Consider the following 24835-nt stretch of genomic DNA (forward strand, 5'->3'; position numbering starts at 1 on the left):
TCAATTAGAAATGGGTAACTTTTATTCTCCCAGAAATTGACTGCTTCCTTTCCCCTCCCCCACAGAGAACAAGACAACATTATTACAAATGAGAACAATGTTTATTAAGGAAACAATTTAACACTTCTCCCTTAGCAGAATTTTACAGACTAGAGCACAACCTGAAGGCCATTACAGTTTAAATCACTGACACACGACATAGGGTGCTTATTCTACAACTGGAAAGTTGCTGAAGTTTGTGACATGCCACTATAGATATAAGTATTATTAAAAATTACAAACTGTTTGGTGATTATTTTGATAACCTCCTGAGCAGCAGCTCCTGCAAGGAAAAAGGAGAAGAGCAAATCTTTGAAAAAGGTAAATTTCAAGTTATATAAAAATATTCAATTATGTAAAGAAAACCTTTCTGTTCCAAAAAGAAAGTTGTTTAAAAATAAGCCAAAACAGGAGCGCCTGGGTGGCTCAGTCGGTTAAGCGTCCGACTTCGGCTCAGGTCATGATCTTGTGGTCTGTGAGTTCAAGCCCCGCATCGGGCTCTGTGCTGAAAGCTCAGAGCCTGGAGCCTGTTTCAGATTCTGTGTCTCCCTCTCTCTCTGACCCTCCCCCGTTCATGCTCTGTCTCCCTCTGTCTCAAAAATAAATAAACGTTAAAAAAAAAAAAATGTTAAAAAAAAAATGTTAAAAAAATTTTTTTTAAAATAAGCCAAAACAAAGCTTACTGAGTCACATCAAAATCAAGGACTACAATTTTTTATAACTATGTTATTAAAGGAAATAAAAATCTGTCCTATACATTCACACGTTGGGCTATTATGCCACAGATTAAAAGAATGAATTATTTTTAATTGTGGTGGCAAGATATACTACGTAAAAAAGTCAAAACAGTAGTATGGTTGATTGTACTTTTTAAAAAAATACATATAGACAGAAAAGATTCTCAAAGACCACCCAGACCCCCCTTCTGTTGCATTTGAATTTTACCTTGTGCATATTTTACTTTTATAATAAAACAGGGGTAAAGGTATATTTGTTCTAAATACATCTATAATTTGGAAACGATCCACATTAAATACTGCCAGGTTGCCATATTATACTCAGTAATAGACTTACACAGTAGTGAGTTTTGAGCAATTACTCAAAGAAAACAATAGAAAAAACAAAAAACTACCAACAGAAAAATTCTTCATCTTTTATAATATTCACATTCATTGATTCAATAAAATATGAGACTCTATTACATACCAGATCCTCTTCTAGGCGCTAGGAATAAAGAACAAAAGACAAAAACCCTTGCCTTCGTGGATCTTACTTTTAACTAGTAAGGGAAAGATAATTTGCAAATTAGTAAAATGTATAGAAATGTATAGAAATGACCCTAAGGACTAAGGAGAAAAAGCAAGGAAGGGGGATACATATGAGTGGAAGAACAGGCACTCAGTTTTAAATTGAGGAGTCAGGAATGGCCTCATGCAACGAAAGTAACATTTAAACAAAGACCTGAAAGAAGTGAGGGAATACAATGGTGTTGTGCAGAATACAAAACACACATGTTAGGGACTGAATGTCCTCAAAATTCATGTTAAATCGGTAATACCCAATGTGATAATATTTGGAGGTGAAGAGGATACTGGAGGTCTTTGGGAAGTAAACAGGATTAGATGAGGTCATGGGCTGGGGTCCTCACAAAGGGTTTAGTGCCCATATAAGAAGAGACCCCCAAGAGCTGTGTCCCATCTGTCCTCTCCCCTCCCTGCACAAAGAGGTTATGGCACACAGCAAGATGATAGCCGCCTACAAGCCCTGGACAGGCTTCCTAGAAAACAACCGTGCTGGCCCTGACCTTGGACTTCCAGCTTCCAAAGTTTTTTGTTTTTTGTTTTAAAGTTTATTTATTTATTTTGAGAGAGAGACAGAGAGAGCAAGTGGAGGAGGGGCAGGGAGAGAGGAAGAGAAAGAACCCCCAGCAGGCTCCTTGCTGTCAGCACAGAGCCTGATGCAGGGCTTGAACCCACAAACTGTAAGATCATGACCGGAGCCAAAACTAAGAGTCAGACACTTAACTGACTGAGCCACCCAGGCACTCTTCAACTTCCAAAGTTTTTATGAAAGAGTGGTAATTTTCATTTAAAAAGTATTTATTTATTTGTGAGAGGGAGAGAGAGAGAGAGAGAGAGAGGGAGAGAGAGAGAGAGAGAGAAAGTGGGGAAGGGGCAGGGAAAGAGAGAATCCCAAGCCGACTCCACTCTGTCAGCACAGAGCCCGATGCAGGGCTCGAACCCACGAATCGTGAGATCATGACCTGAGCCAAAACCAAGAGTTGGATGCTTAACCAACTGAACCACCCAGGTGCCCCAGAGATGGTAATTTTCAGTTGGGCCTTGAAGAACAGGAAGATTTTAGACGTGCCAGAAATAAGGAGATTTAAGGCAAATGGCCCTGAAAGTTAAGGATTGAAGGAACAGGAAATCAAAGGCATGTCTGGGGGAAAAGGAAGTCACTTGAAAAAACCAAGGGCAGAAAGGCTGAGTGGAATCAGAACACAGTGTATTTTTAATGTTAAATAAGGGACTCTGGACTTGTTTTCTGAAGACCATTGTAGTGTGTATGTGTTTATTGGCAGGGCAGAAGGTTAATTAAGTGAGAGACATGATCAGAGCTATGCTTTAGAAAAATTAATGACTCTTCACTTTAAGATGGACAGCGGTGGGAGAGATGCAAAGCAGAAAGACCAGTGAAATAAACTAAACAGAACATCCTGCTTCACTGACTTCCCTAGTTAAAATAGCTATAAAAACAAAAGTTCATAATTGTACTGTGTAACCACAGATGCCAGTCTTCTCATCTGTGGAACTCACCTCCTAAGAACGCAGCAATGGTGTGTGGCTCAGCAGCTCCATATCGGCAACTACAGAAAAGGATGGAGACGTGAACTTAGATTAGCCTTATGACAGGACAGGTATTATCTCTCATATGCCTTAAAAAATACTCACAATTCATGGACATAATCATCTTTCACCATTACAGATAATCCATATTCCTGAAGGAAGCCAGTGAGACAAGACTTCAGCTTTCCTATATCTTCTTCAACCTGGTAGTTAGATACCCCTACAAATACATAATGTAAATCAATTTTCATTAAAGTAAATACACAATTCAAAACCAATGGCTCTTTTTAAAATCCAGTTTTAGGTGTTCTAATCAATATAGTAAGGTATGAAACTGAAGAACAAAAATAACAGAAAGCATGAGACCAATATTTACTATCACAAAGCTGTAACAATCAAAGAAACCATCTAAAACCTATTAAAAATTCAAGTTAGGCAAATCTGCTTTGTTTACTGCTCTATATCCAGTATCTAGAAGAGTATCCAGCACATAGTTGATGTCCAAGAATTATCTGATGGAAGAATTGAATGAATAAGTATGTCTTATTTACACACTTTATAAAAAATTAGGGTGTTTAAAAAATATTATGGTGTTTATTATCCATTTCCAGGAAATTAAATGACACTGAAGACATATAGCTATAATAATAAGTAACATTTATTGAATTAATAAATGCTGGACAGTGTTCTAAGTACCATTTATATTAATTGGTTTAATCCTTACAACACTCCTATGAAATAGGTACTATCATTATCCCTGTTTATAGGTGAGAAAACTGAGGCACAGACAGATTAAGTTATTTGCCTGAGTTACTTAGCTCGTAAGTAGCAAAACTGGGATATGAGCCCAGGCAGTTCTTAATGATTCAACTGTAATGTTTCCAAACATTATTATTTCCAAGCTATTATTATTTCTTCTGGAAGGAAAAATATAATTGCTGTAATATTCAAGTGTTTTTAAAATATCAATATTTTTGGGGGTGCCTGGATGACTTAGTCAGTTGAACGTTTAACTTCGGCTCAGGTCATGATCTCATGGCTCATGGGTTCAAGCCCTGAGTTAGGCTCTGTGCTGGCAGCTAAGAGCCTGGAGCCTGCTTTGGATTCTGTCTCCGTCTCTCTCTGCCCCTCCCCTGCTCACACTCTACTTCTCTCTCAAAAATAAACATTAAAAAAATTTTTAAATATCAGTATTTTTTGACTCCTCTAGTTTAAAAACTATCACTACTCTTCCTCATGATAACACCAACCCTTTACTAAATACTTACAAGGTGCCACATAGTATTAAGTGATTTTCATACATTACCTATATAACCTTTACAAACTGGTAAATACTATTATCACTATTCCATAAATGAGAGAACTGAGATTTGAAGGGAAACAGTGATTCACCCAAGGTCAAGAGACAGTAAGTGACAGAGCTTGGAAGCCTGTGCTCTATGTGGTAGCTAGTCTCCCAAGATGGCTCCCCAATGAACGCTCCTTTGTGCCCTCATGTAGTCCCATCCCACTGTTAATCTAAACTGGCCCTGTGAAGCCAACAGAACATGATGTAAGTGATGCCGTGTTCTAAGGCTTCTGAGGCTAACTCCTAAAATACCTTGTACTTTCCACCTGGATCTTTTGGAATGTTAACTTTGGGGAAGCAAGCCACCATGTAAACAGTCTACCCTAGGAATACTATGCTAAAAGGAAGCCCCAGTTAGCCATGGAAAGATACCTGACTAGCCCCCAAGCAGTTCCAACTATCCCAACTAAAGTGCCAGTCAATGAGTGAAAATGTCATCTTGGATGTCCAGCTCAGTGAAGCCTTCAGAATGACTCCAGCCCCAGGCATCATGCAACTCCATGAGTTCCCCTCTCCCCAGTGAGAACTGCCTAACTGAGCCCAGCCAATCCACAAAATCACAAGATAATAATTTACTGTTTTAACTATGTTTGGGGATGATTTGTTATGCAATAAACCAAAAATACAAGCTAATCAAACAATACACATAAAGTAATACATATTTGGTGTTTATTCCTTTTCTTTCTTTTGGTAAGCTTGCTCATTAAGACTGTAACTCAGACATTTGGGGCAACAGATTTTATGATATTCCTAGAATGTGCTGCTGTGCAGTAAACTGGTACAATTAAAATTTTCATCTTTTTGTTTGTTTTTAATTTTTATTTATTTTGAGAGAAAGCCTGTGAGCAAGAGCAGAGAAGGGGCAGAGAGAGGGAGAGAGAGAATCTCAAGCAGGCCCTGTGCTGTTAACTCAGGGCCCAACATGGGGCTCGATCTCAAGAACCTTGAGATCATGACCTGAGCCAAAATCAAGAGTCTAATGTTCAACTGATTGAGCCACCCAGGTGCCCTTATCATCTTTTTTCTTTGAAGTTTATTTATTTATTTACAGAGAGAGTGTATGTGGAGGAGGGACCGCGGGGGGGGGGGGGGGGGGGGGGGGGGGTGGGTGGGAGGGTGGAGGGAGTGGCAAAGAGAGGGAGAAAGAGAGAACCCCAAGCAGGCTCTGCACTGTCAGCACGGAGCCTGATGTGGGGCTCAAACCCACAAACCGTGAGATCATGACCTAAGCCAAAGTCAGTTGCTTAACTGACTGAGCCACCCAGGCGCCCCTAAAATTATCATCTTAATAAAAATATTCTGGGCAACTGACGATCTTTGTGTTTATACCAATTCTCCAATTACTACATTTACAGACAAAATTCAAGTCATTAGCATACTTTTTATGGCTTTCTCATTCCACTAAATTAAACTCATTCTGAGTCTTAGAAGTAAACTATGGAAACTGACAGAAAAAAATAGTTTTATTCTATATGCATTCAACCAACATTCCCTTGTAATAGTTTAGAATCAAACACCATCTGCAAATACTTAAAACACAAATGGTATTTCCTCACTGAGATGAACTAGGTGTAAATTGTTTACGATGTAGAATTCAAGCACCACTACTGTAAACACCCAAGAAACTTCAAGAATTAATTTAATTTAAGTATTTATTCAAGACTTTATTGTAGATGATAATGCGACTGCTATTCTTACCTGGATATCTACCATGTTGTTTATGAAATCTATCAGTAGCCCGTAACATTAAGTATAATACTATCTCATTATCGGGATTGTCCATGCTAGAAACTGAAAGGAAAAAGAAAATTTCAGTATAGTGTGGATAATTCATTACATAAAAACAATGCAGAACTGCATTTACTATATGCTCAAGTTTCAGGATACAAGGCAATTCTATTACAAAATTTAAATATTTTGTGACAATAAAATAGAAAATGATAAATAACAGTAAAACAAAGGCAGATATGTTAAAATGAAACCCAATGGTCTTATGGACGATCAATTATAGTCACATAATCTATTAATGTAGTAACGTTCTGACTTTAGCTCATCTTCGTATCACATGACTTATTCAGCAACCTAAACATGATTTTATGTACATATTAAGTTTCATAATTTGCAATTATAACTACTTAGAAGTAGGACTACTTCTTGGTTTATAGAATAAAATTTAGAGTATAATATTTATATTATCCTGTATATTATCACCATATACTCACTATTATATACAAAATATTTATATCTCTAAAATTAATTAAAATTAATAACCTAGCATCAAAAGGTTATTACACTTACTTATTTCATCCTTGTTAATTGTATCCAAGCCATATTCTTCAGCTAAGGATCGACATCTTACCACTCGAAGAAATGCAGAATTGGTGCCTGAACACAAGGAAGACATTATGGAAGTAAACAGGTGAGACATTTGAATATTCCAAATCACAAGTCACTTTAAGAACAGGAAATTTTGTGCATACTCTTTACAGACATGGAAATGTGAAGAAATGTCTCTTCAGTTCTAATGGTTAGCAGACAAGTCATCTGAAATTCACATCCTTGGCACTACAACCAGCTCAGCACTGAGTAAGAAGGTGATGGCACCTCTCTGAGCTTGTTTTCATTTGTAAAACAGGGATAATATTACCTATGAAAGTTGTTCTGTGGATCAAATGTGCAAGTGTATGAAGTGCATACTTAGCACAATGCCTGATAGGACTCAGTGAACAGTAGTGTTTACCATATTATGGATAAGTAGTCATAAAGGAGAGCATTATATATGTTGTGTTCTTGGCATATGTAAGACTTTCTAAAACAACAACTTTGTATTAGGGAAATTTTCAAACATACCCCTAAGTAGAGAAAACAGAATAAACTCTCAAATACCCAACACCCAGCTTCTAATCTGGGATCATATAATCTAGTAGAACAAACACAAATGCAAAAACAAGATGCAAGATTGGTGGTAGCAGAAAACATTAAAACTTGGCCTAAACAAGCACTATGGTAGAGCCATTAAAGGGAGAACATGGATAAATGTATTTTAAGGATGGAGACATACAGAATATAGATTTTTGCAGAAGCTTATGGCAATAGCTACAGGGAAAAATCCTCAGCATGTAGAACAAATTTTATTATTCTTAAACAAATTCTTAAAAGAAAATGCTTTGGGTCTCCTGAGGAGTTATCAAGAAGACCCCAGGAGCCGACCTACTCTGAAACTAGATGACAAAATTCTTAATTCCATCACAGTCATTTAACACAGATCAAAGTAAGTATTTAAACCAATACTATCAATGTACATGTGACTCAAGACTTCACATCCAAAATCTTCAGATAAAACTTTTCCAAATTATTTAATAGTAGTAAGCTGAAAATAATTCTGTATCAATGACAATTTTCAATTAATTGACCTTCATGTCTTTTTAGCACTGCCATACATAGATATACTCTATCTCTGACCCAGTTGTTTTTTTTTTTTTTTTAAGTTTATTTATTTTGAGAGAGAGAGAGTGTGCACAAGTTGGGGAGGGGCAGAGAGAGAAGAGGAGAGAGAATCCCAAGCAGGCTCCGTGCTGTCAGCACAGAGCGCAACACAGGGCTAGGTCTCATGAACCACGGTATCATGACCTGAGCCAAGATCAAGAGTTGGATGTTTAACCAACTGAGCCACCCAGACACACCTGACCCAGTCTTAAAATACCTTCTCTATTTATTACAAGAGAAAAAAAAAAAAAAGCAGCTTACTCAGTAATTATTATCTATACCACTGAGACCATGGAAAATTTTAAATTTTAAACATTTAAAATTTCTGCAAACATTTTGTGGCACATTTTTATCAAGCAAAATGAGGAAATTAATTCAAGGGGACTTACAGAGTAATTTTAATTCTTTCTCTGAAATGGACTCTGGTGCCTGTAAAGAGATAAATGCAGGTTTCACTCCAGTGTAAAAAAGAAGATGAAGAGAGGTGCAGCACAAACCCAATCACTGTGAGATGGGGAGGCTTTCCCCAAGCTCTGGAAGAGGACTATAAAAACACCTTGTTTCCTTAGTGAAGGTCTTTCTCATTAGGCAGGTAAGTGAGTGATCCCTCTAAAGAAGCCCAGAACCAGTACCACACCCTCTATCTCTAAACTTTTTTAGCTCCCAACTTACACGATCAAGCTAAATGGAGCTGTACCATCCATCACAGGCACAGTGCACTCAGTTCAGCAGCTTACCTGGCCGATAGACTGCAACAATTTGGCAACATGATTACCCACAGCAGCAGCATCTTTCTTTGCTTTTTCACGGTAACTGGAAAAGAACAATAAAAGGCTATTTTTAACAAATTTTAAAATTAGCAAAATTAAAATTTTTTTAATGTTTATTTATTTTTGAGAGAGAGACAGAGCATGAGTGGAGGAAGGGCAGAGAGAGAGGGAGACACAAAATGTGAAGCAGGCTCCAGGCTCTGAGCTGTCAGCACAGAGCCTGATGTGGGGCTGAAACTCACAAACCGTGAGATCATGACCTGAGCTGAAGTCAGAAGCTTAACCGACTGAGCCACCCAGACGCCCTTAAAATTAGCAAAATTTAAATATCACCATGAAGTAAACAAAATCTCTTTCCTTTTCATGAAAAAATACTGGTCTGGTAACATACAGAATGTGAAAATGCCATGGAAACCCTACCAGCAAGAGCTGTTAGTGGCTGGAAATCTTCCCAGTGTTGGTGATGGACTCTTGCAATCTACTAATAACTGGGCTCCCTCTGTAATTAATAGCAACTTAAAAACTACCCTCCTAGAGGGATCCATGATCCATGCTTCTGAGAGGGCCTGACAAAATACATTACTGAAGAACATGACTTATCTCCTTAAAGTCCAAGGAAAGTTAAACACTTCAAAATTGTCCATCTACAAATTCATGTAAAAACTTTAAGTCTATTTATATTTTCACCCTCTTGTAGATGATCAGATGGTACTATCTCCAGTGTGAAGTCATAGTTCTGTCTATCTTCAGTTGTCTTTTCCCAAGTTTTAAGTAGTTCAACTTTTAGGCTAAGACAACAAAGATGTAGCAGACGTGAAGAGTGTAAGATGTCTAGAGAACAGAGATCTTCTGTGTGACATCATTTGGTTCTTGAGGAGCCCAAGTCAGCAGCCCTGGATTCATGAGCAACGTGCTAAACTACATAAGGGTAATATCTATCTAGGTTCAGGCTAGTGATACCTAGAGAGCTGGTGTCTATCTAGTCACAAACTCTTTAAATTATGAAACATTATGATTAAAAATTAATCAAACTAAAGACTTTAAAGTTTTAAGTTACAGATAAAAGATCCTGTAGCACCATGGTTAAAAGTATGGAGCTGAGTTGCATGGGTTCAAATCCTGGTTCTGCCATTTACCAGCTATCTGGCTCTGAATAAATTACCTCTTCTATGTTTCAGTTTCCACATCTATAAAACTGGGACAGTAATAGTATCTCTCTCATGGGGTTGTTGTAAATATTACATTAGTTAATACACAGAACAGTTCATTGCAGAGTGAAGTGCTCAAATATTAGGTTTTTGTCACGAAATATGAAAGAAAAAGTCTGCCCCCTAGAGAGTATATATGGGAACCATCTGTACTTTCTGCTCAGTTTTGCTAAAAACCTAAAACTATTCTTTTTTTTTCCTTTTTTTTTAAATGTTTATTTTGGGGAGACAGAGAGACAGAGTGGGGGAGGGGCAGAGAGACAGGGAGACAGAGAATCCGAAGCAGGCTCCAGGCTCCAAACCATCAGCAAAGAGCCCGATGTGAGGCTCGAACTGAAGCCGGATGCTCAACCGACTGAGCCACCTAGGTGCCCCAACCTAAAACTATTCTAAAAATAGAATCTATTTTTAAAAATCTGCCCCTAAGTTTTTAAGATTATTTTCAGACAAATTACAACAGACTTTCATTTGATTTCTGATAGAGTGGTAAAATATATTCATCTGTACTATAAACAGATTTTCTGTTACATAGTTTGAAAACAGTGACTTACACATTTTGCAGCTTTATATATTTGCTTGAATCTGCGATCATATCAGGAATTGTGCCTCGAACAGGTAAATTTCCTTGACCCTCTTTGGCCACAAATTCCTTTAAGGCGCGAGCTAAAATCCAAAATGATGGAGTCTAAAAGAAAAAAAATTAGCATTAAGCAGTATCTGAATTTGACTCAAAGGTTAAGACAGCACTATTTACTTTATGTTGTTACCTGTTTGGTGATATTTATGCAGCGATCATCATTAAATATATCTTCAATACTGCTTGGGATCTAACAAAGGAACATGATACATTTACTAAGAACATGTCCATCTGTATTTTCACTATTTCCCCAAACAAGTTCTTAGAATTTCCACATAGTAATCAAATACAAACTTCTGATGTGCTTATTAGACTTTTATTAAGAATCAGTACCAGACGGGAGATTTGATGAGGAAAAAGAACGGAAGAAAGTCCCCCTCTGCCCACTGGTGTCAGCATTAAAGACTGACCATTCTCTTCCATCATGATTAGAGTACAAAAGGAGCCAAAATAAACCTGTTTATTATAGTTACATTTGAAGATATAACAAAGATTTCAGACATCACTACCAAGCTAGGTTTGTAGTGATGTCCTTCATGTGTTTCCATCTTGTCAAAAATTTGAAACCCTTACACTCTAAGTTAGTTATTATTAGAAGAGACAACAACTCTGACAAAAACTACATAGTAAATTAAGTACTCGTAATGCTGGCAAGATCATCATACATTAATGAAAACTACCGAAATTGTAGGCTTGGACTCTTACAGCTGTGTGGAAAAAAGAAATCTCTTACCAAAACCCTCCTAACTGGTCTGCTTCTGTTCTCCTTACAAGAGCCGGAATTATTTTTCAGAAACATAAATCAGGTCACTCCACTCCCCACTTAAAACACTTCGATGCCCCCCACCTGATCCTAGAACTCCTCATCCTTTTGTTCTACTCGAATTTTGTTAATAGCACCTGGTGCATTATCTGTTTGCTTAGTTCACTGTCCCCCAACTATAAGAACCTTGTTCTTTTTTTTAACTGGAGTAAATTTTACATTCAGTGAAATGAATTTTAAATGTACAGTTTGATGCATGTCTTTTTAATCACCTCAATTAAGACACAGAACATTTTCATCACCCTAGAAAATTGATTGACAAAGCACATATTTTTAATTACTCAGCAACACGATCTCATTGTCTCCAACAAGTTTGTAATGACAGCTAAGTGCTTTCCTAATATGAAAGGCAGCATTTTTTGCCGTTTTAAATTATAAGAAAATTCTATCTTAAAGTAACAGCTGTGTTATTCCAAATTTTCCAAGAACCTCACTGGCAAGACTTTAACAACAAAACAAAGGGCATATAAACCGAGTTATCTTACAAATAATGTTTTACAGTGTCATTAAGAACATCTTCCATTATATCCAAACAACTACTATCAAAAGCAAATGCAGGATAAGATTTAACTTTTGAGCAACCTATTTCGTACCAGCAAAATATCACCCTCGTTATAAAATTCCTACACCCAAACTGTTACTATTCACAAATCATGTACTTCAAATAATTTATATGAATCATTGTATCACTACTCTATGATGAAGCACTGATACCCATTTTAACAAGGATGATATAAAATCTTATTAAAGAAGATTCAATCGATATGATAGATATTAATTTCTAATTATGAAACAGTTGTCTATGAAACAACTATTTCATATGAGGACTTCAGAAAACACCTTTCTTGTATGAATGGCTCAGCAAAACTTTTTTTTTTTTAAGTAGGCTTCACGCCCAGTGCGGAACCCAACGTGGAGCCCAAACTCACGACCCTGAGATCAAGACCTGAACTGAGATCAAGAGTCTGACGATCAACCAAATGAGCCACCCAGGCACCCCTCCTCAGCAACACATTTAATACCTGAGTTGTATTTAGTGCTGTGTTCACATTTTTAATAGCTTCTTCAAAATTCTCTTCATCTTCCGGAGTCCCATTTTCATTCTTTAGAATTCCTAGAAAAATAGAAATTGGCTAGCAAAATAGCCCTTTTCTTCTCACCCCTTTTCTCTACCTAACATTATGGAAATAACTTCATCAGATCTTTCTTTTGAGAGAGGAGTGCGCTAGGGGAAGGGGCAGAGGGAGAGGCAATCTTTTTTGTTGTTGTTGTTTTTTAATGTTTTTAATTTGCATCCAAGTTAGTTAGCATATAGTGCAATAATGATTTCAGCAGTAGATTCCTTAATGCCCCTTACCCATTTAGCTCATCCCCCCTCCCACAACCCCTCCAATAACCCTGTTTGTTCTCCATATTTAAGAGTCTCTTATGTTTTGTCCCCCTCCGTTTTTATATTATTTATGCTTCCCTTCCCCTATGTTCATCTGTTTTGTATCTTAAAGTCTTCATATGAGTTAAGTCATATGATATTTGTCTTTCTCTAATTTCGCTTGGCATAATACTCTCTAGTTCCATCCAGGTAGTTGCAAATGGCAAGATTTCATTCTTTTCGATTGCTCAGTAATACTCCATTGTATTATATACCCCACCTTTATTCATTCATCTGTCGATGGACATTTGGACTTTTTCCATACTTTGGCTATTGTGGATAGTGCTGCTACAAATGTTGCAGTGCATGTGCCCCTTCGAAACAGCACACCTGTATCCCTTGGATAAATACTAGTAGTGCAATTGCTGGGTCATAGGGTAGTTCTATTTTTAAACAGGGAGAGGCAATCTTAAGCAGGCTCCACGCCCAGCACAGAGCCCAGCTGGGGGCTCTATCCCAGACCCGGGGATCGTGACCTGAACCAAAATCAAGAGTCGGATGCTCAGCCGACTGAGCTACCCAGGCACTCCAAACCTTATCAGATCTTAAAAGAAGGATTGGATATTGAAACTTAAGAACAAACAGGCTTATTGTTACTCAAATTATTTTTAGTAATATTAGTAGCTAACCTTTATTTTTTACTCTGTATCAGACATGGTTAAATGTACTTCAGATTTTACTGTATGAATGAATCCTCACAACAACTCTATGAGCAGCCCCCAATTCCTCCTCTACTGATGAGGAAACTATCATTAGTCATTTTAAAAACTATACAAGGAGTGGCTCCAAACCTCCTCTGAGGAAAAATAAAATAAAAACTCATGATGCCATCAGTCTGACAAAGCTGCTGACAGAAATCCAATAAACAACTTCAATCAATTTGTTTTTCAAACTTTATACAACATTCAGTTATATCCCACCATATTACCTTGTCTAATCAAATCTCTGAAGTCTTCTTTTTCCTTATATGTTTTAGGTATTCGTCCATTTGTCTAAATTGGTTAAAAATTTTAAATTCTAGTTATAAAAAACCAAAACATGGAAATTGAGAGTCCAAACTTCTCCCCATTCTCCCATCCACATGAGATTTCATCAGCAAATACATACCTCAGTGAAATCAGAGGCTGACTTGAAAGAAAACAAAAACTGCGAGCCATTTTTCTACATTCCCCACTGCCAGTTTCAGAATGACACTTATTGATATTTGATTTCGCTAGTAAAAGTATCAGTATCAAAAGAGGAACTGCCAGATTTAAACAGAAAAGCACCCACCTGCCCAATTACCACATAAGGAAAAAAGTTAATCTCCTACTCTCCTTCACTGAAATCCTTTATAATAAATTGAAAATACAGTCACATATGGAATTTGTTTTTAAAAAAAGACATACTTCACTATACCACTGTGCTAAATATTTAGCTACGATCACAATCCATGGAGTATGGCTGTGGTCCTAAAAATGAAAGAAATATCGAAGAAAATGTCAGTATTAGTTAACATTAATTAATTTACAGTTATTCTTCATTAAACCATCTCATTTTCAACAAATCCAATAATATATATGATCATCTTCCAGTATATGTAGTATAATGAATGAAGGAAAATGAATTGGGTTAATGAAATTGCTTTATAAGCTTTTTTATAAGCAGTGTCCAATTTAATCCTGAACTGGCAGGCTTGTACAATGATTAAGTTTTTCTAAGTTTATTTATTTTTGAGAAAGACAGAGTGTGAGTCGGGGAGAGGCAGAGAGAAAGGGAGACACAGAATCCAAAGCAGGCTCCGGGTTCCAGGCTGACAGCACAGACCCTGACACTGGGCTCTAACTCACAAACTGTGAGATCATGACCTGAAGCGAAGTTAGATGCTTAACAGATTGAGCCACCCAGGCGCCCCAGGTTTGTACTATGTGGGTCCCCATTTTCCCATCAAGAAAACAGTCTCAGCGACTGCCACCCAAAAAGAAAACTCAAATCTCTTGATTTCAGAAACCAATCCTAGACTGAGAAAACTGTCTCTTGTGATGAAACAAATAACCAAATACCCACATTTTAATTAATACATGGGTAGGAAAAAACACATACTCCTTTAATTATATAGTCTGTTATAAATATCATTATTTCTATAATGAAATATGAGTTGCCTTGGTAACTCTTCAAACATTAAAAGTAAGTTTCAAAAGCAATCAATTTCAACAAACACCCACTTCAAATTCATACTATTTTAAAAAGTACATCTAATTGTTTAGAAACGGGCCATGAAGAGGTCTGCTGGGATATGTTAATGTCTAATTTCTTGACCTGGGTGTTGATTACACAGATATAGTCAGCTAATGAACTTCTCTTCAATAAAAAAGCTTTTTAAATTTTGGTCAAAAACAAATTTATTTCAAAACAATTAAGTACAATGTTGTTACTACATAATCTGGATGACATGAATATGGATGTTTATAGTATTTTCTCACTTTGGTGTAATTCAAAAACCTTAGGTTAAAAAAAAAACTTTTAATCTATCTATAAATTGAAGGTTATATTTACTACCAACCTTTTTTTCCATATGATCCAAATCATATGACTGAAAATGTTCTCTCAGTTCAGGAAATGGTTTATCCAGTCGTAGATCCTCTAATGCATTATCTGGATGAGATTCTATTACTGTGAAACAAATAATCCCAAAAGATAAACTTCTTTAGTGATACTTCTAGAATATACTACATTATAGAAATTTAAGAAATCTAGTTTCTAAATGGGCATAGGGCCTACAGGTTTTTTTCTGTTCATTTTTTTTTTTTAACCAAGAAACTGATTTTATTTATTTATTTTTATTTTATTTTATTTTTAATCTTTATTTATTTTTGAGAGAGAGAGAGACAGAGTGCAAGCGGAGGAGGAACAGAGAGAGGGAGACACAGAATCCGAAGCAGGCTGCACAGAGCCCGATGCGGGGCTCGAACCCACAAACTGTGAGATCATGACCTGAGCTGAAGTCAGATGCCCAACCGACTGAGACACCCAGGCGCCCCATGATTTTATTTATTTTTTTAAGTTCCACACCCAACGTGGGGCTCATATTCACAACCCCGAGACCAAGAGTTGCATGCTCCACCAACTGAGCCAGCCAGGTGAGATAAATTTACATACAGATATATATTCATATTTTACTAAATGCACAAATCATAAGTTGACTATAGTTTTAATAAAAGTAAAATAGAACTGAATTATCTTGCCATTATAATTGAAAAAGATCAAAATTGATAAAATGTGTGTTCAGATAGCATTTAACAATCCACCCTTCCCTTCCTGTGGCCTTCAATAGACATCATCACCATCTTCCTAGACCTCTTCTCTAGAAAGCTGATGGTTATCCTTGACTTTTTTTTTTAAGACTTTAGTTTTAAGTAACCTCCACACCCAAAGTGGGGCTCAAACTTACAACCCCAAGATCAAGAGTCGCATGCTCTTCTGACTGAGCCAGCCAGGTGCCTCTATCCTTGACTTCTTTCTTCCTTGGCCCAACATCAGTCACACCACATGTCCTGGTATCACTTCATACACAGTTCCCCACATGAGGGGAGTACAGGAACATGTAATTTCAGTGAGTGGTTAGGGCTAGGCCTAGTTCTGTTACTTGCTAGCTGTGTGACCTTGGGCAAATAACTTAATCTCTCTGTGCCTCAGCATCCTCATCTGCAAAAAGCAGATGTGTAATAGTATCTACCTTATAAGAATTTTAGAAAGATTATATGAAATAATCCACATTAAGGCAGGCACACAGCTAGCAATATTAACCCTCATTACTATCTACCTCCTCTTCCCTATCCTTATAATATCTGCCTTAAGGCAGAGGCTCAGGGGGCCCCAGGGTGGCTCAGTTGGATAAGCTTCTGACTTCAGCTCAGATCATGATCTCACACTCCGTGGGTTCGAGCCCCGCATCGGGCTCTGTGCTGACAGCTCAGAGCCTGGAACCTGCTTCCGACTCTGTGTCTCCCTCTCTCTCTGCCCCTCCCCCACTCACGCTCTGTTTCTCAAAAATGAACAAAAAAAAAAAAAAAAAAAAGCCCCACAGGGGCTTAGTCTCTGTCTCTCTCAACTAGCTACACCACCAGAAATTTCCTAACAGCAGCACTTGCCTCTAATTTTCACCTCTTCAAATCCATTCATTTTCTACCCCACTTTAGGGTGACACATTTGAAATAAATTTTTCACCCTGTCACTCTCCCACTTACAACTCTTAAAGAGCCTACCACCACCTGCCAGAAGTTTATCCCACAAGCCACTCCAAACTACCAAGCAGATACTACTCCCCAGTGATACTACCAACACCAGTGGCTATCAACTGCTCTAGCAGAGTACCTGCCTCAGAGCAATGCAGAATACTGAATGAAAACTGTCCAATAATTTAAGATCAAACAGTTGTAAGTAAAGGGCTAATATCATTCTTGAGCTCATGCCAACCTGCCTATGAATGACCTCAATCTCCTAGAACACTGTTTCCTTGGAACAATAAGGTAAATGCTTTGCTTATTATGTAGAACTGTTCCTGAACTGGGGGAGCCTATTGTCAATATGAGAATGGAATGAAAGATTGGAGAAAAAGTGGTATGACATCTATCTATGTGTCACTGTGGCCCACACACCATGGCTCTCACCTATAGCAGCCCTATGTGCCCTATGCGGGTTAGGAGGCAAAAAAAAAAAAAAAAAAGCAAAAGCTAGGGACTTGCATAGCTGGTGGGCCTCCTAATAAGATGAAAAAGCTGTATCTGTTGTATTTCCTGCTTTGCATCCTTCTATAGTGCTAAGTAAAGGAAATATTAGATTAACGTCTGTCGATTTTGATTGCCACTCTGAACCTGTAACCATAGTCGTGCTGTTACAAATTTACTTTGTAATTTAAAACGGACTTCCTAAATTGTCAAGTTTCTAAAACTGTAGCGAAAGCAACCAATGGCAAGCACCATATGTGCAACAGTTTTACCTGGATGTTCTTTTATAATGATCCTCATATAACCAACTAGTCCATATGTCCTACAGATCAAAAGAGGGATTTGGGAATTCCAGAGGACATCTGCTAAACGTAGTAATGTACTGTAAAAGGAAAGCACAATAAGTAAGACCATAAGCAAATCTATATATGCCAAACATGAAAGCACATTAAAATAAAGGAATTTTCTTACTAATTAATGCAAAGATAGATCTATTACATTTACATATGCAGGTCATGGATACACTGAAAAACAAGCAATTCCAGAAGGCTGCAGTCTCACAGAAAGTGTATTTTTTGGACTAGAGGGATATGAAAGCCTCTTTTTTGTATTAGGGACAATGTTCTTGAAAGACACTTCCTGACATTTCCATAACAAAGAGGAAAATATGTATTTAAAACTCTAGTATACATCAAGCACACTATAATTCTAACTAGGTTTTTTTCACTAAAAAAATAACCAAGGTTTAATTTAACTGCTCTAAATATGTATTAAGAAAAGTTTCACATCTCAGTACTTTTCTCTTTCCTATCTTTTCGATGTTGGAGATTTATAAGTACTTCCAATTAAAGGTTTCTGTGGAGTTTAAGAATTTTAAAAACTATAGACTCTGCAGAGAAAACAAAAACTATTCAAATCTAATAAGACACTAAGATAAAAACAAATTATCATAAAAATTTACCTTTCAGGAAGCTGAGTTGCAACCACAATGGTAAACCTACAGAAAAATGAAGGATCATTGTCTAGAAGGTTTTCTGGACTCTAAATAGGACACAGGAAAAGAATTCAACAATTTCACAATCACATTAAACATGTCAGAAACAGTTAAGGTATTTAAGAACAAATGAGGCAACATGCTAGACTCCACTTTTCAGTAATTCAACTCTCAATTAAACATAAATATACAAAAGGTTCAAAATTCTAAATTCTGTGGTGCCTGGCTGGCTCAGTCAGAAGAGCATGTGACTCTTGATCTCAGGGTCAGAAGTTCGAGGCCCATGCTGGTTGTAGAGATTATTAAAATAAATAAACTCAAAATTCTAAATTCTTAGGGCTTTGAATTATTAAAAAGTTACATTTCTACACAGAAATAATAATGTGTATACAAATATACCTCTTCCACAAAACTCCCAGAGACGTCGTTATTTAATTCTTGTAAGAATTCCATGGCAGCTTGAGCTCGGTTCTTTTTAAAAACAAAGCATTTGACTCGAATTAGAAAAAATTTGGTTAAAATGTAACCCCTCAATTTACAGATCAAGCAAACATACTATAAAACTACCCAAATTTCATGCATAGATATGACAGTTCTGCTTTTCATAGTATTTAAACTGAGGCCAAACCAGAGTATTATTTAAACGACTAAATTATTTGCACCCTACTTTTCTGATTAGGCAAATGACCAGAAAACCTTGGGTAGCAGGCAGAGATATTCTGGACCAAGTCTAGGTTCACTCTAAGCTCCTACATTTACAATCCTATATAAGAGAAAACAATCAAAGAAACAGTCATTTCCATTGAGAATATTGTACTAAGTTGACTATTATACCTTTTAAGATTTTTAATATGGAATACACAAAAATAAAAGATATGCTAACTTTTAGTTAAAAATTTTGTTAAATAGAATATTCCATCCTCTAAACATTAACATCACTCAAGGTTTAGCTTTAATACAAGTTACATCATAAAAACAGTACTTTTAAGTTCTTAAACTACCAAGCATATAAAGAGTTGCAAGATATTAAAAAAAAGAGCTAATTTAACTTTTTTCTCAGAGAAATAATAAGCTCTTTCAAAGTCAAAGCTCTTCAAGCAATCAAAACATAGTGGCATCATGAGATGCTTAACACAACTATAGTCTGTAATAAATTGATGTTTACCTTGCCGATGCTGCTTCTTTGAAGGAAAAAACTAAAATAGAATTAAAAAAAATTAAGGGCTTCTTTGACTCTAAAGGAAAGGTTATATTTCATTCATACTATGAAACAAACTATATTTTGATTACAGGTTATAACAACCTTGCTGGAGAAAGATAACGAGATGAAACTTCTAATCAAAGACCAGGCTAACATATCAATGTTTCCAAAGTGTGTACCACAGCATATGAATTTCATAAGATGCTATGAGAGAAAAAAAGTTCCCTGGTTTTACAAAGTTTAGGAAACACAATATGTTCTATTTCCCCCTTGGAAATTCATAATATGTATAATACACATGACATTAAAATCTTATAGAAATGCTTAACTTCATTTGGCCCATTTCCCAAACTTATTGGACCATGAAATACTTTTACCCATTTAGCACCTATTAACATCCCCCAGAGCCAGTGTTCCACAGACCACACGGGAAATGCTATATTGAACTGCTTGTTTTTGTAGGTAACTCTAATTGACTTATTCAAGCTTCTTCCCACACATACCCTTTTCACGTGTCAAGGTCCAGATCTGAGGCTGGGTACCATTTTGTAGCACAAAATTCGTGGCTCCATAAAAAAAGAAATCTTATTCTTATCACACACTGCTCTAACCAACCAAGTAAGCAAAGATAATGGGACTTTTTCTTTAGAGATACCAATAAAAGGACGCTGTTGTGGATATACTATAGCCCAATATCAAAGTTCAATATGAACTAAATTCTGACTTTCCTTGAGTGTACTCATTGTTGTCACATACTAACAAATATAATGAGAGATTCCAGCCTCCAAGTCCCTGAAAAGAGCTTGAAATCCAAATCTGGGAATGCATTGGAAGCTAAATTACGATCATCTTTTAAAAAATGATACACAGGCCATCTTTAAAATAGCACTTTTACAGAGAGATATACCTGGACTAAGCTCACAAGAAATACAAATAAAAGGTAGTTTTTATTATTCTTATAATCCAAAAAATACAATTAATTATAAAAAAATTATATATATATATATATACACACACACACACATATATATATATATATATATATATACACATGTGTGTATATATATATACATAAATAATAAACACCTTCCTTAACAGGCATGTGTTTGAAAAGAATAGAACATACTTATTTCCAGCATCTTCTCCGCTGACCTGATTTCCATCAATAATTGTAAATGAACCAATACCTGGAAGACAAAACAGAGTCGGCCAAGAATACATATTTCTAGTTCAAAACCATAAGGGGTAAATTTACAACCGCAAAACTACATTACCTGGTAGTACCAAGTTTTTTAGAATTTCAGTTCCTGTGGCTGTTGCATTTATTAGGCAAACGTGAGCAGATTCTAAAGCCTCTTGCCCATGATCACCCCACAACCTATAAAACAAGACACAAATTCAACATTTTTAAAACTTTCATACAAATGCAACTTTCTTAATTGGATGCTGACCTGTGATCTTCAAAGTGTTCTTGCATAGAATGGCTGCTGTGATGACCACAGCACACATGTGAGACAGGAACAGCAGCAGGTGTTATGGGGATTATATAGCTAAGTAACCTGAAACTCAGGTTGATGCCTGGCATGCATGATTACAAGGAGGTCAAATCAGTACTAAAAACCTTGCCTTCCAGCTCCTTGTCCACTACCCTTTTCAAGTCAGATAACTTACAGAACAGAGTCTTTAGATATATTCATTAACATTATAGAAGTACCCTAAAACCTATTCTGTTCTCTATTTCATTTCTCCTTAAATTATATAGACTAGTATATTTAAGATCTTGACATAGAATTTACCACTGTGACATCTGCAAGAGTGAGAAAAGGTTTACCAAGAAAACTGAATTTTTGTCATCTGAAAGGCCTCACATTGACTTCTACAGGAGTGCTTTAAAATATAATACCAGGGACACCTGGGTGGCTTAGTCAGTTGAGTGTCCGACTCTTGATTTCAGCTCAGGTCATGGGATCGAGCCTCGCATGGGGCTCCATGCTGGGTGTGGAGCCTGCTTGAGATCCTCAAGCCCCACCCCCACTCTCTCTCCTGCCCTTTTCCCCTGCTCGCTCTCTCTAAAAAAAATAAAATAAAAAAATATAATACCCAATGCTCACTTTAGTAGCATGATTAATAAATGCATAAAATGCATACATTAACAAACACAAAGATATAATAAGGATTAGACATATATTTTATAACCTGATTCACACTGGCATATCATTAACGGGGCAAGGTACATGATCACACACGCACCATGGCATCTGGGCCAACCTGGTTACCTTCACCCAGAAAGCCCATTATCTTTTCTTGTCAGGATGGAAAGTATAGGGGGAGCCCAAACCATTAGAAAAATGCTACAGTGTGGAGGACTGATAGGCTTTAATGGGCTTTCCCTGTCACCTAATCTAAAGCAGATTCCCTGTTATTGTGTAGCCAGTATGTCCTCCAGAGCATATCACAACTGTTTTTTATTTGCTGAACATCCATCTTTCTATTCCACTCTAAGCTCCATGAGGGCCCAGATGACTCCCTATATGCACTGATGGAGACCCAATGCCTGGCACACTGCCTTGCCCAGGGTAAGTGATCACTGAACAGCTGTCAAATGAAAGGAGGAATAGCACAGAAGAACCAGACAGACTGGAAACATCTGGGTTTTTTTTCTATGAAAGTAGGGCACACAGAAGACACCTGACATATTTGGTTGATGTCTACTTGGGTAGTCAGTGAGCCTAAGAGAACGCTGATGCATCTCTAGGTAACATGTTTCAAGAAAGAGGCCACACAAGAAATCAATCCTCTTTGCTCCCTTGCTGGCTTAGCTATGGAACACAAGGCCTTGTTGATTGTTGCCCAGCTGCACAACTTTGCTTCTAGCTGCCTCACTCTGACATTTTAAAACCAATAGCCAAGTCTCATCATGAAAAGTAAAATTTGGTCCTTAACTGGACTGGACTCAGCAAAAACTCTCTCTTGTTAAAGTTTCTTAGTAACGTAAAAATACCTTCTCAGCTCTGTCTTGTGTGGTTATAACTGAACATTCAAAACACAAGCAATGTTGGGGTGCGTGGGTGACTCAGTCAGTTAAGCATCCGACTTCAGCTCAGGTCATGATCTCACGGTTCATGGGTTCAAGCCCCATGTTGGGCTCTGTGCTGAGAGCTCAGAGCCTGGAGCCTGCTTTGGATTCTGTGTCTCCCTGTCTTTCTGCCCCTCTCCTGCTCACATTCTCACTCTGCCTCTTTCTCAAAAATAAACATTAAAAAATTAAACAAAACAAAACAAAACACAAGCAATGCTAAAAATTTATAAGAGAACACAAGCGGGTCATAAGGGCTCTGTCACCTTGCTACCTTTCCCAGAAGCTTGGGAGCAGAGTGATGTGAATGAGTACAGGCTCTGAAAAAGCCAGAAGGGCCTGTTTGTTTGTTTGAATTTTTTATTTTTTTTAATGTTTATTTGTTTTTGAGAGAGAAATAGAAAGAGAGAGCCAGGTAGGGACAGATAGAGAGGGAGACAGAATCTGAAGCAGGTTCCAGGCTCTGTCTGAGCTGTCAGAACAGAGCCTGATGCAGGGCTCAAACCCACAAGCCGTGAGGTCATGACCTGAGCTGAAGTTGGATGCTTAACCGACTGAGCTACCCAGGTGCCCCTAAATTTTTTTTAATGTTTATTTATTTTTGAGAGAGAGAAAGAGAGAGACAGAATCTGAAGTAGGCTCCAGGCAGTGAGCTGTTAGCACAGAGCTGGACACGGGGCTCAAACTCACATACCCAAGATCATGATCTGAGCCAAAGTCAAACACTTAACCAATTGAGCCACACAGGAGCTCCAGAAGGGCCTATGTTTAATTTACATCCTAGCTCAAATATATGGAAGACTTCAGACAAGTTATCTAACTTCTCCAAGACTGTTTCCCCATCTATAAAGCCAAGAGAATGTCTGCCTTCAAAGCTGCTCTCAGAATTAAGTGACTAAAGCCTCTTAATACAGCAGTAGACTGGAGGTACAAATGGGAGTTCAAGGGGACATAGGGACATACTGTAACTTCTCCCGGCCTGGGGGCTCCAAAAGAGGATGGGGACCAAGCATTTGTGTTACTTCCACTGCCTTAACATACAGAAAATGCTCAATAAATAAGGAATGGGGAATGTAAAGAGAAAAAGCAAGGCAGAAGAATTAGCCAAGGACCTGCCTGATGGCTTAGACCTTCAGTGTCTATTAAGGTAGCCTGTAGCCACGTTTGGCTACTGAGCACTAAAAATGAGGCTAGCCGGAACTAAGATGTGCTTACAGGTATAAAATGCCAGGTTTCGAAGACAATATGGAAAAAAAAAAAAAAAGTAAAGTATCCCTAACAAATTTGTATATTGATTAAGTGTTAAAATGGTGTATTTTAGGCATAGTGGGTTTAAATAAACTGTATTTTCCACCTGTTTGTCTTTTTTAATGTGGCTGCTAGCAAATGTGTAATTACATATGCAGCTCACACAATACTGGCATTATATTCCTACTGGACAGCGCTGGCTGTCCCTAACACTCGGCGCCGCTCTCAGCAGACAGGACGGGGTACTCGCGATTCCCCAATTCTGCTAAATGAGGAGTGAGAGCGCAGCGAGGCGGGGCCGACTGCCGCCCTGGTGACCGGGCCGACGCTGGGACCGCGCACCTCGAACTGCACACCTCGTGGCGGACGGGCGCGCCCCCTGGAGAAGGGGAGTCCCGACCCTCAAAGGGTATCTCAGGGGCCCCAGTCTGGGAAGCCCCCAGAGCCGGCTCCCCAACGCCAGGACTGCCCGCCCTGGCCTAGAGGGAGGCCTGTAAGAGGCCCGCCCGCGCCGCCCGCTGGCTTAGGCCCGGCCGGGACGTAGAAGAGCCCGCCGGCCGGCCCGCCCGACTCGGTGAGCCCTGGCTCACCTCAGCTGCCGGTCGTACTTCTGCTCCTTGAGCAGCTTCCCCGGTTGCGCCATGGCCGCACCCGCCGCGCGAACAGCCGAGCCCCTACCGAACACCGCCACCACTTCCACGAGTGCGCAGGCGCATTGAGCGCCCCTTCGTCGCCGCTGCCTCCCGCGCGCCGCCCGCAGGGGGCGCCACTACCTCACTGCGCACGCGTCGCCAGTACACCTGGGGCGTATGCGGGCACAGCCGGAACCCAGAGTAGTGTCTTTTCCCGAGGCTCCAGCCCTGCTAGGCTGCCAGTCCGTGACTTTGTACGTGCAGTAACTGTGGGGGATTCTGGCTTTGGAATCAGGCAGATTTGGTCTTTAACCACGTACTAGTTGTGAAATATGCTCTTTACCTCTCAAATCCTCTGTTTGCTCATCTGTGCATTGGGGATAAATGGG

At 38.2% G+C, this 24835-nt stretch overlaps 1 protein-coding gene across 1 annotated transcript; it reads right to left on the reverse strand.

Annotated features, from left to right (window-relative positions):
* Window positions 1–79: 79 nt before the first annotated feature.
* On the reverse strand, window positions 80–24521 carry NAE1 (NEDD8 activating enzyme E1 subunit 1). Its single transcript, XM_049622559.1, has 20 exons — window positions 24405–24521; window positions 20765–20868; window positions 20617–20677; window positions 19455–19485; window positions 18689–18760; window positions 18257–18336; window positions 17568–17677; window positions 15132–15241; window positions 13978–14040; window positions 13518–13581; window positions 12183–12274; window positions 10468–10527; window positions 10252–10385; window positions 8460–8535; window positions 8112–8151; window positions 6535–6621; window positions 5935–6027; window positions 2994–3108; window positions 2859–2908; window positions 80–322 (listed from the first exon to the last, which is right to left on the reverse strand). Exons 1-20 carry the CDS (start codon window positions 24455–24457, stop codon window positions 213–215), a joined length of 1605 nt encoding a protein of 534 aa, XP_049478516.1. The 5' UTR covers window positions 24458–24521; the 3' UTR covers window positions 80–212.
* Window positions 24522–24835: the final 314 nt, after the last annotated feature.

Source organism: Panthera uncia (genome assembly GCF_023721935.1).
Source record: "Panthera uncia isolate 11264 chromosome E2 unlocalized genomic scaffold, Puncia_PCG_1.0 HiC_scaffold_20, whole genome shotgun sequence".
NCBI classification, from domain to species: Eukaryota; Metazoa; Chordata; class Mammalia; order Carnivora; family Felidae; genus Panthera; species Panthera uncia.